Consider the following 12,371-nt stretch of genomic DNA (forward strand, 5'->3'; position numbering starts at 1 on the left):
ATCTATGAATCTATGAACCACCCCCACACCGCTCCCACCTCACCTCGTGCTGCTTGCCTGTGGCAGGAAAGGTACGCAGGATGCAGTGGTGTGGTGGTCCCTCCCCCAGCTCTGATGCGGGGAGCAGGCACAGAATGAGCTGAGGTGGGGGCCAGCAGTGCCCAGGCTAAGGGAGGGGAAGGTGTTGGGGAAAGCCCTACCAGGAGTGCCCATCAGCTGGCAGGCACTCCATGTCCTCCCCCAATACATCCTCCCTCCCTCAGCCCCCAGCCAGCTTCCCTCCCCAGCCCTGCCCTGCCCCGTCTGTGGCTGTGGGCGGTCACCAACCAAGTCAGCACTCACTCCCCACTCCGCCCCCGCTGCTGACAGCACTGGTGGCATCTGTGGGAGCTCCATGTGTACCACGGCTGTGCCCCCCCCAGCTGCTGAGGGTGTGAGTCATTCATGACAGTCATCCTCATATGGGGGTGGGTAAAGATGAGAACCATCCTCAGGAAAACCAGCAACCTGAGGGTGAGTAGCAGTTACAATCCCACGGCTTCCAGCTTAGTGTCATACTTCAGCACTGCTCCCACTCTGCAAAACAAGCCTGGAGCCTGGGCCACAGGTCAAAATATTTATTTAAAAATTAAAAACACACAAACAACATATTGTACAATGAAAAAACCAAAACCAAAACAGTAATTAAAAGTCCCACTGGAAAACAGGTGGCACCTGTAACCTTTTATGAGCCAGATGCCTGCCAAGACCTATTTTAATCACTTACAGGAGTTGATAAAAAGTCATTTCAGTTTGAGACGGATATTGTATTTTGTCAACAAGCCTTCTCCAAAACCCCTTCTGCTCCTCCTTGGTTTGTCCCATGGGTCACAACCCAGTTTGGACCACAGCCTGGAAACCTGAGGTAGTTGGGGGTTCCCTTGAATAGTGGGATCCCAGAAACAGGTGGGCAGGATTTTCAGGACCACCCAAGTCTCCTTGTACTGAAGCAATGGGATTATTTATATTGCTTTAGAGATGCCTGGAGGCCAAGGATGATCCTTGGAACTGATACTGTGGGACAGTATTTGGCTTGAGTCTGCAAGGAGGGGTGAAGGCCTGCAGCAGAATGCAAGTTAGGCACATTACGGAGCAGTGATTTGCTATAGCTATGCCATGTGTGGAGGACACAGACTCTGGAAGGGCAGTGAAAACCCACAGCAGAAGGTCCTATGTTGCTGCAGGTGGTGGCAGGTCTCACCCCACTAGAGCACTCTGTGGAACACAGGCAGGTAGAGGTTGGCTATTTAGTCAGGGCCGTAACCTTGGCTCTGTATCTTTTCTGGGGCAGTACAGGGCATTACCTGCCAAAGCCAGCAGTTACTGGCTATCCTTGCTCTGGCCCCTTCTTCCAAAGGTTGGGTTGCTCAAGATAGGTTGGAGCCTCCACGCATGTTATATACACCTGGCAGGAGTGAGCGAGAGCAGCAGGGATAGCCCAGCTCCTCAGGAACAGGTCAAGTTTCCTGGTAACTAGGTGGTTTCCAAACTGCACAGCACATGGATTCTATTGGGATTCGGCTCCAAAAAAGGGAAGATACAGGCCAGATGGACTATGGTGACTTGAGCATTCCTGTTAGTGTCAAGTGAAAGCAAATCTCTGCTATTGCAAAGTTGCAACCCTCCCTTCATGGAACTCCTCTGCAGATTTATGTAAAATCCCTGTCAGACTGCCATGGGATCTGTCTTTAATGAAAATCCCTACTCAAAGTCATTGCTGAGTACAGGTAATAGCACTTCCTAACATTCAGTGGACTGAATGCATTCCCTGGCCAGGTAAGGAAGATTTGGTGGGGCTAGATACCCTTGTGCTAGGTCTGAAGTGGTAACTATACCTCGCCCCCAGCTTATCCTCCACTAACTATAGATGGGCTCCCTAGGGGTGATGCTGGCTCTGGTGCACTGCTGCCTGTATTTTAGTAGGAAGGGTACTTGTCTGCCTGGGCGGTCAAAGGCATCTCCAGCTCAAGAGTGCCAGAAGCTCTCTCCTTCAGGAAAGCTCTCTGCTGTTGGTACAATGTAGTGGCTACTGCTATTGCTTATTGCAGTTTGCCTAGTCCAGGCCCCAGCCAAGGCTGTCTGAATGGGCAGGGACAGGTCTGAAAGGCGGGTGTGGCTGTGCTCAGATGGCCAAGTTCAGATCTTCACAGAACTGAGCCAGAGATCTGTTCCTCAGGATAGGAAGCAGGGAGCTGGATGATCCCAGGTTGCCCCTAGAGTCCCAGCTCTAAAGGAGGGCACATAACATACACCTTCAGTATATGACACCCCCAGCCTTCTCCATTCAATCTACTGATGGAGAAAGGACACAGGGAGGCAGGACTGGTCTCCCATTTCCCCTGCCCAGAAAATCCTATGGTAGCTCCCAGGGCCACAGGTGCATGAGGCAGGTTCACAGTGATCAGAACGTGCAGAGGAATAGCACCAGCAGGGATGCACAGCAGGTAGCCCAGGGGAGAGCACCAGGTCCCCAGGGCAGGGGAGGCTTCTGCTCAGCACTAACCAATGGCTGCACTGGGACAAAGCAGAGGGTGAGGTGGGCAAAATCTAGTTGCTGTTCAAGGCTCCTCCCATCTGTACAAGTGCTCACTACTGATTCTGATCTGACTGGTGACCTATCTTGGGGTGTTTGATTACAGCCTGGCTGGACACAGTGCCACAGCTCTACTGTCTAGCCAGCCTATGAGGTGTGCTGAGCTGGTGGGGCAGGTATACACACCCCTAGGAGGCAGGGGCTGGTCCAGCTGCAGCATACTCCCAGTGGGCTAAGGCTTGTGATGGAGCAGCAGGAAGCCAGAGGCAGACACTTCCCTGTGCCAGGGGCCAAGCACCTTTTACAATGGTTTATTGCTGGCACTAACACAGTGATCAAGGACTCTAAATGCCACAAGGATGGGGAACAAGGCCTGGGAGCCAACTGGCCACTGCTCCTTTGCTTGGAGCTGGGGAACAGAATTGCTCCTCAGGAAAGGCTGAGTTTGAGATAACAGGCTGAGAATGCATTAAATCCTCTCCTTTGCTATCAGGCCAAGTCCCCACTTGCAGTCATCAGGGGTCTCAGTGACTGTAAAGATGTTATCTCTGTAGGAGTCTGGAAGAGGCTGGATAGTGAACTATCTACTGCAATCAACAGCAAACAAAACAGACACCCCAGAGGCTCTCTAAGCACCAGCCTTCAAGGAGGCAAGTTTCCCCTAGCTATGTGCTGGGGACAGCTCAAATGGGGTCAGCTGCTCCAGGGATGGCTACTCCTAGTGTGGTAGGACCTTAAGGGAGAGCAGGCCTGCAGTACACCAGTCAGGCCTCTTCCAGCAGCAAAGGCACTGGTTCCACTCCACCCCTGGGATGACTGCAAAGGCACAGCCCATCCCTAGCAGAGCCTGCCCCAAAGATACAGCTGCTCCAGAGCAAGCAAGAGGGGAACCACAGTGGGGGGAGGCACAAATGCCCAGCACCATGGCCAGAGCCTGCCCGGTAATGCTAGCAAGAGAACTCATTTGGGGCTTTGCTACATCTCCAAATGTTCAGACCAGGATGGACCTCTGGCAGGGCATTTGCTTGCCACCAGTTAAACGCGTGCACTGGCAGGGCTGGGGAAGCACGGAGAGGTCAGAGCAGCACCCTAGCAGTTGTATGCAGAGTGAAGCTTTTGCTGCCAGGGCACCAGGCAGGGCTCAGCTCAGATGTCGCTGAGGAGAAACAGTCCAGAGAGTCTGTGCAAAAAATGAAACAAAAGGGTTAAACCCCAAGCCCCCAGAGATCTTCAAAGCAGCTCAAATAAATACACATGCAGTGTTTCTGTCTTGTGGCTAAGGAGGGGAGGCAGCACTGCCATAGCTGGGGAAGCCTTGCTTCTACTGCTGGCGCCTCCCAGCCTGTAGGACTGGTTGGGCCGCCCCGACCGATGGCGCTGAGAGGAAGCTCCTTGTGAATGCAGAGGACATGTGCTTCAGGTTGGATTTTGCACCAGTTTATTGTGTATCTTCAGAAAGGGCTGTACCAAGCTGGATCCCGGCCAACTGAAGGGGCATCCATCCATTGAAGATTCAGGTTCTGGAAGCTAGTCTGCAGCTGGGGGGGAGGGGAAATGGAGCGTTATGTTCACCCTTAGGATATGGCTATGGCAGAAGTGTGGTTGCAGCTCACATAGCCATACCTTGGCTAGTATTAATCCTGCCAAGCTTGGGGACTGACAGCAATGAAATCACAGCAATCTGGGCACCAGTGCAACCTGGGACCCTGATGAGGCAGCCAGTGCCCAAGGCAGGTAGAAGTTCTTGCTGCCAAAGCTTCATTGCTAGTGGTACTGGAGCCAGCTAGGTTAAAATCTGCACAGGTATGTCTACACCCACTGCCAGCTCACCACTGTTTGCAATGCAGACTTCCCCTACAAGTAGTCAAACGTTCCTGGGCACCAGTGACTGTTCCTGATGGGGGCAGGATGGTTCCCACAGCCAGCATCCTTTTCCAATTCTCTACAGTCCCTTGTGCTGGGACAGAATGGCATGGAAGCTTTACCATAGCCAGTGCTCCTGCCTGGATCCTTATGACACCCTGTTAGGGGAGTCTGTGGAGCCCTTGCATAGACCAAGCTCCTAGATCAGAGGTTCCCAACCACCGGGGCACAGCCCAGTACCAGGCCATGAAGGGTTGGCTGCTGAGTCGTGGCTTCTGCTGCCAGCAGCCACATGTGGGGTTAAAGCTGGGTGCCTGGGTAGTCCCAGGAGGGAAGCAGCCAGCTCCACGTGTCCTGTCCCACTCACGCCACCATGGTTGTGCTGGTGAGGCGCTGCCTGCGCAGCAGGTACCGGGGCCTGTGCCAGGCTGGGCAGGATACCCCAGTCTCGTCTGTGGCTGGGAGCAGGGGAATGCAGGTGGGGAAATGCCCAGGGCAGAGGGTGGGGAGGTAGCTCTGCTGCTTGTTCCTAGGGAAGGCAGCAGAACCCCTTTTTCACGGGCAGCTCCAGCTGGGTCCCCTCCAGAACACTGCCTGCACAGTCCCCTCCCCTGCAGGGTCCCCTGGTGCCTAATGGCTGTGGTGCCCCAACCCAATCTTTACAACTCCCCCCATGCAAAAATTAAATTTAAATATGCAAATTAAACAGTTTGCTGGTCCACAGTATAAAAAGGTTGGGAACCAGTCCTAGACCGTTTCCTACAATGCGCCCTGCTACTACAATGCGCCCAGCTACTGGAACCTAGGACTTGAGTAGCAGGAAGTTGCCCTCAGGCTAGATCTCTGTCCCTATTCCCTATAGCACCCCTGCTGTGGAGCCTGGGACTGGAGATGCAATTCCTATAATCCAAGGGCAAGGGTTTGTTCTGCAGTCTGCAGAGATGGGTTGAGATACCCAAGGAAGGACCAATGCAGCGGTCTCACAGGTAACAGGGACCTGGGCTTTCCCCACTGTCTGAGTCCTTCCAGTGTTCATGGGAAGTGATGGCTTCAGTTTGAAATCATGTGATCTGACTGCCTTGCTTGCGGAAGTTGTGTGCTGCAGGAGGCCAATGAAATAGCACAAATAGCAGCTGCTTGGGATCTCACACCCAGGCCAATGTTGCTGTGTGCAGCGGAAACAGACAAAGAACAAGTTCTGCCACCTCCCTTGTTTCCTGGCCTACCACCTACCTCAAGCTAAGTCCAGATTTGCCCATGACCTGCTCAAAATCCATCTTGCCTTCCAAACTTCCACTCATTTGCATTTTCACATACCTGCTTGTTGTAAATTGCTTTATTTTCTACTTTGGAGAACACACAACACCAGCAAAGTCTCCCTATGCCTGATGAAGAGTGTTTGTGCCTGAAAGCTTGCAAATAACTTTTTCCCAACTATTTAGTTGGTGTAATAAAAGATATATATATCCAAAGAACCTTGCCACCAGAGCACTTACCATCCTCATCCCAGCCCTCTGCCACACCTGCTAGCTCATAATGCTTCTTGCGCAGCTCCCCCAGCTTCTGGCGTTCTTTCTGCAACTGATTTTCCAGCTCCAAGACTCGGACCTAAGGAAGAAAGGGTCTTGTCATCAGAGGATTGCCAGCAGCACTTCCTGGGTCTCAGCACTGTTTCAGGAACTCTATTCTTGCCTCCCCCACTCGCACTCACTGCCATCACTGATTCCTGCTAACAGCACACACAATGAATCTTCTGTTACTTTCTTTAGTTCTCTCCCCAGCCCCACATTATCAGCAGCACTGCGCATTTGCCTACTGTATCTTACTAGACTGCAACATGCTAGAAAACAACAGGAGTACTTTATACAGGATAAGACTATGGTCCTACCTGAGAGTCCATTTCTTGGCGCTTGATCTGAGTTAGTGTCATGCTGGAGAAGTCCATACTGTCTACAGAAAAAGGAAACAAGTTTTTGTAAGGAGATATTCTCTATTTCCGGTCTTCTTTTCCAGAAGCCAAAGACTCCCCACTGCTGAGAATCCTAAGCAGGCTAACCAACTGACTGATGGGAATATGTGCAGGGGACTACAGTCAACGAGGGCATAGATGAATGAATCAGTAGAACTGGGCAATGAATGAATAGAAGGAGATGATGAAATGGTGATTGGAGAAACAATATGAAGAGCTGAGGATGAAAGAATAAGCCCTTCAAGAAATGGGGAGGAAAAGGGCAGCAAGATCTTGCTGCCCTGGCCTGCAGCCCACAAACCAGTGACACCAGGGCTTGCTGCTTTACCTTTCTCCTCAATCTGTAACTTTCCAGACTTGGTGGAAGCTACCACCCCAGCTGTGGCCTGGTTAACACCTCGTGAAGCTTGCTGGAGCTTGGAGAGGTTTGCGCTGTCCTTATCTGCTTTCACCTGCCAGATCAAAGACAAGGTTTGAGCTGAAGTGGGGAGGACAAGAAAGGAAAGGAAATGACTTGCCTGCTGGTTTGGCTCTTGGAGGGAACATCATCACAGAACAGCCACACTCCAAGTGCCATGTCTGGGGCTAGCAACAAGGGTAACAGCAGCTCTCTGTGCTGTGAAGGCCATCTCAGCTTGCCTCCTGGCCTTGAAAATCTTCTGTAATACCAGACAGTACTCAGCACATTGGGCTAGAACACAGGCAGCCCACAGCTGCTTTGGGTATAGGGAGAAAGATGTAAAGGAGGCTGCTTTTCCATGGCCCCTGTCTCAGAGGGAGAGGCTACTGGCAGGGGTGACTGCTTGTACCATCCAAAGGAAGGAGGTGAGGGGAGAGTCCTGCCCCTACTACACTAACTGCTGGCTGGGAAGTCCCCAGCTGGGAGGCTGTCTCCTTGAGCTCCTGCAGGAGCACTGCTTTATCCTTCTTAGTGCTGTGCCTGAGACACACACCTGAGCCCCAAGAAGAGAGGTAGCTGATGTTCATGGCAGTCTGGGCCCTAACTCAGCAGCTGCCTTGCCCCTGTTGATGGAATATCATGGATCATGAATCCTTGCTGGAGGCCATACCATGCAGATCATGGTCACAGTGTGGACCCAGAAGTGAGCAACCACAACGGTTTCAAGGGTGCTTTCAAGAAAACTGCAAGGCCATCTTGCTGGTCTCTCCTTTCCTGAACAACTGAGAGGCAGCAAAGATCTTCCACCTTAACAGACTAGGTGGCTGGTCCTATATGTATGAAACTGGGCTCTGAAAAAGAAAAGTGGCTGGATCAAGGCTCCTACCTTGGAGGCAGCCACCAGCTGCGCAGTGCTGGCTGCGATCTCATGAGAACACACCATCAGCTCCTCAAACTTCCCTTTCCCCTGCACCACAAGGTCAGCTGCATCACTGTGGAAGGCAGCAAAGGGAATGGAATCCTTATGCACACATGCCATCCCGCTCCCCATCGTGTCCGCTGCACAAAATTACCTTGGCCTTTTGTCCTGGGCAAAGGGATGCCAGGGGTGCTCAAGCTCTCTTGCCCCAGTCCAGCTCATTGCCCACATCCCCTGTCACTTCTTGTTACTCAATGCAAAGCCTCCATTACCATCTACCCTGGAGTCATGGACACTTACACCATGATGGTTGCTCCCCAGCCCACAGCTTTGGAGGCAGAAATGAGACCCTCTGTCCAGCGGGAATTCTTGGCATAGAACTCTCTGGGGGATGCTGCACCCTGTCATGTAGAAAAAGAAAAAGACCCGGGGTCATGCACTGGAGAAAGGGGAGTGAGTGAGAAATGCAGCTCAGTCACTGTGGCTCCTACCTACTGACTCTACCCCCGGCTTTTGGCATTTCCTGGGGCAGACAAGAGGGTGCATAACATAAAGAGGAAGAAGAATCAGCAGCCCATGTATCAACAAACCCCATGGTTCTTGGGAGGAGTTCTAGTCATCCAGTCAGGAACAACAGCACCTAACAGGCTAAGCATACATCAACTCTGAGAGATACATGGATAGAACCTGGTCCAGGCCAGTGGAAGACATTTGCAACGTAGGCCCAGTTCCATTTGGATTAATGTCTGAACTCTTACATTCTCCTTCCCATGGCCTCCATAACTCTGCTCCCTTGCAATCTCATATCCACTCCCACACTCAGTTCCACAGCTTCTGCGCCCTACCCCCCCGTATCTAAAACAGTTTATCTGGGGAGGGGTTCTAGCTTGGTTGAATGCAATACAGCAGCTGCCAGCTCCATAGGACAGAACAGGCAACATCCAGCATGCTGCTGCCAGTCAGTGTAGAACAGTCAGTAAAGCTCTCTCCAATTCAGATGATGCCACCCAGCATGGAAAAACCCTGGTTTCCAGCCAGAGCTCCTCACAGATGGGCCTGATGTGTACAGCTGTTTTTTCTAGTCACACAGGCTCCCTTATCCTTGTTCTTACTCTGGTTGTATTCTAACTTGACTGCACAGGGCTCAGCAAATCCCAAACACTATGGCCAGCCAGGACCCACACAGCAACATGGGAAGGGACAGGCTCTGACTGGCACAGACAATTGACTTACCTCCTGGGCCTCACTAAATTCTTTGAAGCCCAAAGCAGCCCATGTTTGGAAAACACCTCCTGGTTCAGAAGTCAGTATTGACCATTAGCTTCTTGTCTGCCACCCCTAGCAGATGCTTTAACAGAAACTGTAAAGCTCATACACCTTCTTTGGGCAAATTATTTTTCTAGTTTAAATCAGGGGTTCCGCTACTCCAGAGGCCTTAATCTGTTAGAGATGCCTGAGAAGGACAAAAGCCATCCTGCTGAGCCATGGTGGCAGACAGAGGGCTTGTAAGGTGCAGCTCTCTACTTACATACTCTTGAGGTAAGGCCCAGCTTACCCGTCCACTCTCCACAATCTCTCTTTGGAGGTCCTTAGAAGCCAGGACTAGCACCTGGATAGCCTGCATCAGGCCTGTGCAGGAGCCCAGGATCCTGCAAGAGATTTTTCATGATCTGAAGTTAACTGTAGGCAGGCAGAAAGCAAATAAATATATACACCTGAGCTGGCTTCAGACAACTCTCCTACAACAATTAGAATAGCCAGAAAGATAGGATCTAGGTGCACCCTGTGCAGAACATAGATTCCCTAAGTACTGACCAGTCTGACAGAAAACACAAATGGTTCACACTGACTACACCACCTTACCCACTTTCCCTTTCTCCACTCAGCCAACTGATAGAGAAGGGAGATACATGAAGTGTTATGGATCTTTTACAAGATTTGTCCTTTCCTTCTGAGAAGAAAGGAATGCGTTTCACTGAGAATGAGGTTCATCCTTGTGCCAGGAGGCCAACACAAGACCTCTGGGTTTAAGCAGTTCCTTGGCCTAGCGCTGCCTGTGTGGAAATCTTACCCACAGAAACTGATGTAGCTGTCAGGAAACACGTGCCTCACCTAGTATAGCACATGGCATATCTTGGCTCATGGGGAACAGGGCTCTGGCATCACCTGCTTCTAAGGATAGCAGAAGTATGACAGAGCTGGCAGATGGTGAGTCTGAAAGTAGAGCAGAATTCCCACCTCTGATACGCTGTTTGAGGCACATCCTCTACTTTCACTGCCCATTGACAGGTCTCTGTATCCCTAATGGTTTCTCTCTGTCCGTCTAATAGCATGTGGCCCCAGATTTGCAACCTCCTTACCCACCAGCTTGGTCCTCCTCCTCCTTGTGTCCGACACCTTAATTTGCATTTTTTCCTTAAATTTAAGTTACCCAGTGTGAATCCTTAACTCTGGTACTGTACTGTCCAGACAGGGCCCCTGCCTGCCACTGTGAAAGATAACTCAGGACAGGAAGAAATGGGAACAGAGGGAGAAACAATCACTAGACCGATGAGTGGAACATATACACAGGGAAGCAACAGGGGCCAGGGCAATGCTGAGATTAGGGGGCCAGTGCACACATCCTCAGGAGGCCTCAAATGCCTCTACACACATGCTCATAGTATGGGAAACAAGCAGGAGGAACTTACCCTTCTGCTAGCTGACACCAACCCAGACATAATGGGGCTCACTGAAACGTGGTGGGACCCAATGCATGACTGGGCGGTGAATATCAAGGGCTATAGGCTGTACAGGAGGGATAGGACAGGGCGGAAAGGCAGGGGCGTGGCGCTCTACATTAAGGAGGAATACACATCCTCATCAAGTAGCACAGAGTCAGAGGAGGGGCACACAGAAGTGCTCTGGGTTAGGATACAAGGCAGTCGAGGGGAAAGAGACTTAACGGTGGGGGTCTACTACAGACCTCCCAACCAAGGGGAAGAGCTAGACCTGGAATTCTTAAGTCAGCTCACAGAGGTAGTTGGGTCAAAGGATGGTCATCATGGGTGACCTGAACTTTCCAGACATCTGCTGGGAAGAGCAGTCAGCCAGGTCTGACTGCTCACGTAGGTTCCTAGCCCAAATGCAGGACCTCCATCTAACCCAGGAGATGCACAGCCCCACCAGGGGAGATGCCTTGTTGGACCTAGCGCTGGCCACGGGTGATGACCTGCTGAGGGGGCTGCGGGTGCTCGACCACCTGGGTGACAGCGATCATTGCCTGCTGGAATTCACCATCCAGTGCAAGTTGGCAAAGGCCTGCAGTAAGGCAGCAGCCCTAGATTTCAGGAGAGCGGACTTCAATGAGCTAAGGAGAACGCACTCAGGTCCTGGCGGGGAAGGGTGCCAGGTGTCCAAGAAGAGTGGTCACTCCTTAAGGAGACGATCCTTCAAGCCCAAAGGGAGGTAATCCCAACACGGATCAAAGGGAGCAGGAGGGTGCAGGAGGGCACACAAGCCCCCATGGCTCACCAAAAGCATCCGGGAACATCTCCTAGCTAAAAGGGAGGTGTACACCCAATGGAAAGGAGGGGCCGTCACCAGGGAGGATTATACTGCGGTTGCTTAGGGTTCCAGGGGGGCAGTCAGGAAGGCCAAGGCAGAGATGGAACTGGGGCTACCTTCCCAGATCAAGGACAAGAAGTCCCTTTTTAAATACATAGGGGGCAAAAGAGGTACTGGGTAACGTGGGGCCCCTGCAAGACATGGTAGGAAATTTGGTTGTCAAACCAGACGACAAAGCTAACTTACTTAACGACTTCTTTGCCTCCATTTTCCTGAGCAGGGACTGTATCAGCCCCTCATTGGGCCCCCCTCAGGCCCCAGAGGAGGCGCACCTAGGCCAAGGGTCAGTGAGCATCTAGTCTGGGAACTTCTGGAGGGACTGGATGTATTGAAATCAGCTGGTCCGGACGATCTCCACCCCAGAGTGCTGAGGGAATTAGCTGAGGTTATTGCAGGACCCCTGGCACGGACTTACGAGCACTTGTGGTGCTCTGGTGTGGTGCCAGAGGACTGGAAGAGGGCCAATGTGGTTCCCATCTTCAAAAAAGGGAGGAAGGAAGACCCGGGGAACTATAGGCCAGTTAGTCTTACCTCAATCCTGGGTAAGCTTTTTGAGAAAATTATTTTGGCACATGTCCACGGGGGGCCAGCAGGGGAGAGATTATGCTTAGAGGCAACCAACACGGGTTCATTAGCGGCAGGTCCTGTCAGACCAACTTGGTGGCCTTCTACGACCCATAGATGCAGGGGTAGCAGTGGACATAGTTTTTCTGGACTTTTGGAAGGCCTTCGACATTGTCTCTCACCCCGTTTTCATTAAGAAACTGGGGGGCTGTGGTGTTGACACCCACGCAGTTAAATAGGTCTACTGGCTTGAGGGCTGCACCCAGAGAGCGGTGGTGGACGGGTCATTTTCGGCCTGGAAGGACATGGGCAGTGGGGTTCCGCAGGGCTCGGTCCTCGGGCCCGCACTGTTCAACAACTTCATCAGTGACTTGGACGAGCGTGTAAAAAGCACCCTGTTCAGATTTGCTGATGACACTAAGATATGGGGGGATGTGGGCACGCTAGACAGGAGGAATAGGCTGCAATCAGACCTAGA

At 51.9% G+C, this 12,371-nt stretch overlaps 1 protein-coding gene across 4 annotated transcripts in view; it reads right to left on the reverse strand.

The window, feature by feature from the left end:
• Positions 1 to 2,512: 2,512 nt before the first annotated feature.
• HIP1 (huntingtin interacting protein 1) overlaps positions 2,513 to 12,371 on the reverse strand; it is a 165,039-nt gene continuing 155,180 nt past the window's right edge. For 3 of the 4 annotated variants that reach the window (XM_019546425.1, XM_019546428.1, XM_019546427.1), the window contains exons 25-31: positions 9,279 to 9,372; positions 8,024 to 8,124; positions 7,691 to 7,796; positions 6,733 to 6,856; positions 6,324 to 6,385; positions 5,932 to 6,043; positions 2,513 to 3,752 (exon numbers count right to left, since the gene is read on the reverse strand). In XM_019546425.1, coding sequence (XP_019401970.1) covers positions 3,649 to 3,752; positions 5,932 to 6,043; positions 6,324 to 6,385; positions 6,733 to 6,856; positions 7,691 to 7,796; positions 8,024 to 8,124; positions 9,279 to 9,372 — 703 coding nt within the window. In that variant the 3' untranslated portion in view covers positions 2,513 to 3,648. Of the gene's footprint in view, positions 3,753 to 3,993; positions 4,111 to 5,931; positions 6,044 to 6,323; positions 6,386 to 6,732; positions 6,857 to 7,690; positions 7,797 to 8,023; positions 8,125 to 9,278; positions 9,373 to 12,371 lie in introns of those variants that run through there. The other variant, XM_019546426.1, reaches the window with a different exon arrangement.

This window comes from Crocodylus porosus, unplaced genomic scaffold (assembly GCF_001723895.1).
Source record: "Crocodylus porosus isolate Cpor-Errol unplaced genomic scaffold, CroPor_comp1, whole genome shotgun sequence".
In the NCBI taxonomy this organism is placed as follows: Eukaryota; Metazoa; Chordata; order Crocodylia; family Crocodylidae; genus Crocodylus; species Crocodylus porosus.